This window comes from Quercus lobata, chromosome 5 (assembly GCF_001633185.2).
Source record: "Quercus lobata isolate SW786 chromosome 5, ValleyOak3.0 Primary Assembly, whole genome shotgun sequence".
NCBI lineage: Eukaryota > Viridiplantae > Streptophyta > Magnoliopsida > Fagales > Fagaceae > Quercus > Quercus lobata.
This window is the reverse complement of record NC_044908.1, coordinates 89,272,893-89,279,542: the sequence shown is the minus strand read 5'-3', so window position 1 is coordinate 89,279,542 and position 6,650 is coordinate 89,272,893. Positions and strand designations below refer to the sequence as shown.

Here is a 6,650-nt window from a genome sequence, read left to right as displayed (position 1 = left end):
AGCCACCGGTACGATATATTTCGGATACCGGTCAATACCGGTGTACCGTTTCGGGTTTACTGTTATTTTATATATTTAATATATGTATATATATACACACACACACACATACACACAAAATATCTATTTACCATAAAACAATACCTTAAAAATTCATGTTTACCATAAAACATTACTTCAATTAAGAACAAATAATTCATAGTTTTAAACTTTAACATCAACTAAAAGAATAAAAAAATAAAAAATAAAAAATAAAAAAAAAGGTATATTTCATGTTTCGGTCCGGTATCCAATTACTAGCCAGTACAGCCGAATTTCGCCGGTACGGCTGGTACGATATCGGTACGGCCAGTATTTTTTTCGGTACGAAATAAGGGGGTCGAGCATACTGGATTGCTGGCCGGTATGGTATATTCCGGCCGTACCGGCTGGTATGGTACAGAATCAATAACCTTGATGCCACCATAGGACCAAATAAGTTTGTATGTACCTTGGGCATACACCAGGCATATCTAGCTGTTATATATAACTATAATTTTATATATATGATTTTTTTTATAGCTATATCAAAATTATCAATTTTGTTTGGTGGCCATTCCAATTTCCTTATTGTAACATAATATTTTAAAATTGATTTATTTTGGTAAAATATTGAATAATGTAACATTATTTAAAGTTGCATCAGGTGTAACTTGAACCAAACTCTATTATTATTATTATATAACACAAAACAATAATTAAATTTTTATCACATTGTGTTATACAATTTTCAGTATCTATCAATTCAAAATCAAATTAAAAAAAAAAAAAAAAAACACATACACACACACATTTTTAATGAAAAAAAAAAGTCATATGTAGGCAAAATAACAAAATTTCAAATAGTTGAAAGAAAATATCAAACTTTCATCGGGCTTAACAAAATTTCCCTTCCTTGATTTGACAACTCCACCAATGCCTTCAAGTTAGGTTGGAGATTTTCCGATTTAAGAAAGTTGAGTCGGGTTGGAAAATACCCCAAACCTAACCTCACCTCTAACTGTGAGGATGAGCCATATATATAACTTTCCTAAACATGATTTGGTTACATGTAGACTACTCTTCAAACCTTTTTTTTTTTCTTTAGAAAAAAAATTTAAATTACTATAAATTTTATGATAAATGATTTACAAATTAACATGAAAATAAATGTGATTGGTGATTTTTGTATAATGTTTAAAAGTTGACATATTGGTTTGTAAAATTTATGTAATGAAATTTGCAATATTCCTACAGAGTCACTTCTTTGATGTAATATCCCCGTAGTTTTTGAAGTTGATTTACATAATTGACGATGTGGCTTGATGTGGCTTTTTTTTTAGTATGCACCAACATTACTTAATTGAATAACAATCACCGCCTATCATGAAGACATTAGGGAATATTTTTTTAAAAAAATTTATTGCATATCTAGACTTATTGTGTTATAAAAAAATTGTGAGTGGTTGACTCATATAAAAGTGATTTAGTCTAATCAAAACTTGGCATGTTAGCAAGTAATTTGTTTTTTTGTGTCCCTAACATTTTTCCTAGAGTTTTTATTGTTTCTTTGGACAACAAAACAACAATAATAAAGTAGACAGTGCAAGTATTGTCATGCAATTTCTCTGTTGTGAAAAAAAAAAAATGGCAAACAATATGAAAGCAATAAACAATTACTTATAATTTATCACATCAAAGTTATGAAAAAAGTTAAAAATTGCGACTCAAAAGTTTATTATAAGTCTAAGTGTAGTTAGGGTTTAACTTATCTCCAATACCTTTTTAACTGAAATCTCCTTTTGTTTTAATAAGAAATTGTTACATCGCCCACTAACTAAATAAAAGATAGAGATTAAAGTCCACTCTCACTTGCTATTGTGTATTTAAAACAAAATAAGACATCTAGTTAAAAAAGTACTGAAAATAAGTTAAACCCGTGTAACTGATAGTGAGATTCTCCAAAGTTTGGATTAAATCTGGCGATCAGGTGGTTGTAAGTGGAGTGAGTCTTTTTTTTTTTTTTTTTGGTTGATGAGAGTGAGTCCTTGTTAAGCTAGGTATATAAAATTATACAAATATGCAGAAAGGGTCCAAATTAAATTATACACCTTTGCTTTCTTTGTTTATATTATTGATTTTTTAAACAGGGCAGTTACTTTGTTGGTATCGCAAGGGCTGTAAATAAGTGCCATCCCATGCATGTTGGAGAAGCCAAAGCCTTTGCTTTGTCTTTGTTTTGAACAATCAGCCACTGTCGTGTGTACCTTTTTCTTTTATTTATACAAACTGTCTTGTATTTCATATTTCTATTTTCTAGCTCTACTAGCTAAAAGATTTCCGCTTTTACCAAAAGAAAAAAATGTTTATAAGAAGAAAAGATTTAAAAAAGTTTACCCCAAAAAAAAAGAAAAAAAGAAAGAAAAAAAGATGCATGTCCAAATTGATTTTGGGTAGTTGGCTTAGTTGTTGCATAGCTCTTTCCTAGGTGTAATACATTTCTATTCTACAAAAGCCTACCTTGACTAAATGATTAATTAAGAAAAATGTCACACACAGTCCCACACAGGGGCCTCTATATATCCACTCCCCTATCAAACCCCATCAATCATATTTCAAAACTATTTTCTTATAGTCTCTTCCTGCTCTCTCTCTTTCTCTCTGTAAACATGGGTTCAGAAGGAGGAGGAGGAAGAGAGTTGATTGTGAAAGTGAGCAAGAGGGAGGTTGTGGCTGCAGTTCTGCCATTGCAAGAGCATTGGCTACCACTATCCAACCTAGACTTGCTTCTACCCCCAGTTGATGTGGGTGTGTTTTTCTGTTACAAGAAGAACACCAGCTCATTGGGAAAGGACCTCTCTAATAATTTTGGCTCCATGGTTGGGGTTCTTAAGAAGGCCTTGGCCCAAGCTCTCGTGACATACTATGCTTTTGCTGGTGAGGTGGTGTCAAACCCTGTTGGTGAACCTGAGATTCTTTGCAATAACCGTGGTGTGGACTTTGTCGAAGCTTTTGCTGAGGCAGAGCTTAAAGACCTCGACTTTTATAACCCTGATGACACCATTGAAGGCAAACTTGTGCCCAAGAAGAAGCATGGTGTGCTCGCTGTCCAGGTTCGTCACGTGTTTCTTATTCCCAATATATTCACGTACACCCCCCACACGCACACGCACACCGACACCCACACGCACAGAGCGGTAATATTTTTGGCTCCTGCTAGAACGAAAATTATCTTAGCGTATGAAACGTCCCTATCACATTATAACGTCAATCTTTTTCTCCAACCCCTAATACATCTCAAACGAACCCTTTAAAGGGAGAAAATCCTGGAAACTTTTTTTGGATATATATATATATATATATTTTTTTTTTTTTTTTTCTCCCTAAAATGTGTTTTGGAAGATGCTAGCCACATAATTTTACATGCAAACAATTCAATTTTAATAGCCAGTAGAGTATTTTGCGATGAACTAAAAATCTTAAATAATAAGAAATGAGAATAGTTTTTGAAACTACTTTGAAAGAAACATTATGCCTTTTTTTATTTTAAATTTTATTTATGATTATCTATTTATAAATAAATAGATCAAAACCAAAAATAGATTTTATCTTAATTAAAACCACTTTTAATGAAGTAGAGTAGTATTAATTTTTTTATATTTTTAAATCAGAAATATTCCTTGTCTTTGTTTAGGCATCTCGTGGGGGTGTGTATTATTACTCTCACTCTCGCATGATTGCATGTATTTAATAGTAGAATATTTTTCAAAAGAATCTATCTTTACATATAATGCGAAATTAGGCGGCTGATCAAAGTTTGACGTACCGTCCTCTCACAAGAAACTAATATGAAAAAGATGCGTTTTACTTTTTGGGTTCTTCCCAAATAAAAACTGCTGGTTTTGAAACTTTGAATGATACCTTTCATTTGGATTGTACGGATATTCGTAGTTTCAGTCTGCCACTGTTTCTAAACCATGCCGGCATGCCGCACCGTACCTTAATTTGCCGCTTCAATTATATCATGGTCAATAATTGCTTTCAACAAAACCTAGCTACTATTTCTTATGTGTCTATTTTTTCAGTTTTTTAATTAAAATTAATTTATATTTTTTTTTTAGGGTGAAAATTAAATTATATGGTTTGTGATATTGAACAATAACTCATAAATTGTTTTATTTTCTAATCGTTCTGGCTTGTATGGAAAACTTAACATTCAATACCATCGTATTTTGTCCACTTGCTTTTCTCTTTCCATAATTCAAAATTATATTTAAATTTGATCCACCAAAAGGAAAGAAAGAAAAATCCCCTAAATAATGGAGCCAAGCTATAGAAGAAAATAAGAGGTAAACTGTTATGGATAAGAAAATATCTTATATGTGGGATATATGTACCCTCCCTAGTAATGTGTAGGTTTCATGTGTTTATAAAGTCTACACACTATAAAAGAAAATATGCACATATTTAATATATGAGATAGTTATTGTTATTGAACTATGTTAAACATGAAATTTAATATTATTCTTTTTTTTTTGGTAAAAGAAATTAAATTTCATGTTATTGTTAATATTTTTTGTTTTTACTCACTTTAATTGAATTTGTCAAAAGTAAGGCATTGTTTTCACACACGTGATATTGCTAGAGTTAATTATTATTAACTATTTAGAAAAACAAGCTGTAAAAAAATGGATTTTTTTTTTTGGTAATAAAAAAATGGAATCTATTATACATGTAGGACTAACAAACTTCATAAATTAATCAAATTTCAGAGAAAAAAAAAGAATAAAATTAATTAAAAAATAAAGGTTCCTTTTGATATAAATTATTATACACCGAAAGTCATAGCCTACTAACCCAATAACTTTGTTAAAATTAAAACAGCAACCAGTCCAAATAAACGCAACAAGTACATGGATTTGGTGAGGACGAATTAGTCAAATATTAAATGTTTGACAAGGCACGTAGTAAAAAAATAAATACTAATAGATACATTTTGGTTTTGTATTTGGAATATGCAGGCAACCGAGCTCAAGTGTGGTGGGTTGGTTGTGGCGTGCACGTTTGACCATAGAATTGCAGACGCCTACTCGGCCAACCTATTTCTTGTGTCATGGGCTGAGATGGCTCAGTCTAAACCCATCTCTACGGTGCCATGTTTTCGTCGTTCTTTACTCAATCCTAGACGCCCTGGTTCAATTCATCCATCTTTGAACGACATGTATGTTCCAGTGACCTCATTGCCTCCACCCAAAGACCCACAACCTGGTGATGATTATCTTATTAGCCGCATATACTACATTAAGGCTGACCAACTCAACCTGCTCCAATCACTAGCTACCACAACCAATGGTTGCAGGAGGACTAAACTAGAGTCCTTTAGTGCCTTCTTGTGGAAGATGGTTGCTAAACATGCTATTCTTAACAATGTGGACAAAAAGGTAACCAAAATGGGCATTGTTGTGGATGGTAGGACAAGGTTAAGTGATGGAGATATAGACAAAGCTTCACTCATGGGTTCTTACTTTGGAAATGTGCTATCCATACCTTATGGAGGCAAGGATGTAAATGAGATTAATGAAAATCCATTGAGTTATGTGGCAAATGAAGTTCATGAATTCTTGGATGGTGCAGTGAGCAAGGAACATTTCTTGGGGCTCATAGATTGGGTGGAGTCTCATCGTCCAGTGCCAGGGTTGGCTAAGATATATTGCAGTAGGAGTGAAGATGGGCCAGCTTTTGTGGTATCATCAGGGCAAAGGTTCCCAGAGTCAAAGGTGGATTTCGGATGGGGCAAGCCATTATTTGGGTCATACCATTTTCCATGGGGAGGTGACTCAGGGTATGTGATGCCAATGCCGAGTCCAAGTTGCAACTGTGACTGGGTTGTGTACATGCACCTCTTGAAAGGCCAAGTGGAGTTGATAGAGACTGAAGCTGCTCATCTCTTTAGACCATTAACTTTTGATTATCTCCAACGTTCCAACAAAGAATAATTTGCCTTATATAATCAAAATTAAATTATGTTTTCTTGTGCTACAAAATTCAGCTATATATATATATATATATATATAGGATTAGGTGTGCTATTTAATTTCTTTGTCGTGCTTTGTTCAATTTGGACGGCTTCAAATGGTGGGGTTGGAAGCTTGGAAGTCATATGCGTACTTATGTATGTAACTAAGTGCGCTCAATGCCTAGTGGGAGTGGACAATCGTTCGCAACCTTTATCTTTAATTTGTTGTATATATATTATGATGGCAATCTTTATCTACTGTTTGTAATTACCTTCATTTTTTTTTTTTTTTTTTTTTTTTTTTTTTTTTTTTTTTTTGGTTAAAGAAAATGGGGCCTTTATGGTTATATTACACCCCCGGCAGGGCGCCGGTCCGGCATGGGTGCAACCCGTTTTCCTACCAGACCGTGTGGGGGGTCAACCCCACTTAGGATGTCCACCAACGGACTCCTGCGGGCAGCGGGATTCAAACCTAGGTGTGCTGCACGAAGTGAACGAGCCTTACCCACTCCGCCAAGCCCCCGGCAAAAAAAAAAAAAAAAAAAAAAAATCAATGTACCAACCCACCATCTCTTTATCATTAATAAAATTAATTGACTACTCTCTCAACTCTTTC

At 33.6% G+C, this 6,650-nt stretch overlaps 1 protein-coding gene across 1 annotated transcript; it reads left to right on the top strand.

The window, feature by feature from the left end:
* The first annotated feature begins 2,634 nt into the window (after positions 1-2,634).
* Positions 2,635-6,321, top strand: LOC115992190 (shikimate O-hydroxycinnamoyltransferase-like). The gene is made up of 2 exons (XM_031116278.1): positions 2,635-3,131; positions 5,040-6,321. The coding sequence occupies exons 1-2, from the start codon at positions 2,688-2,690 to the stop codon at positions 6,012-6,014; spliced, it is 1,419 nt and encodes a 472-aa protein (XP_030972138.1). The 5' UTR covers positions 2,635-2,687; the 3' UTR covers positions 6,015-6,321.
* The last annotated feature ends 329 nt before the right edge of the window (positions 6,322-6,650 follow it).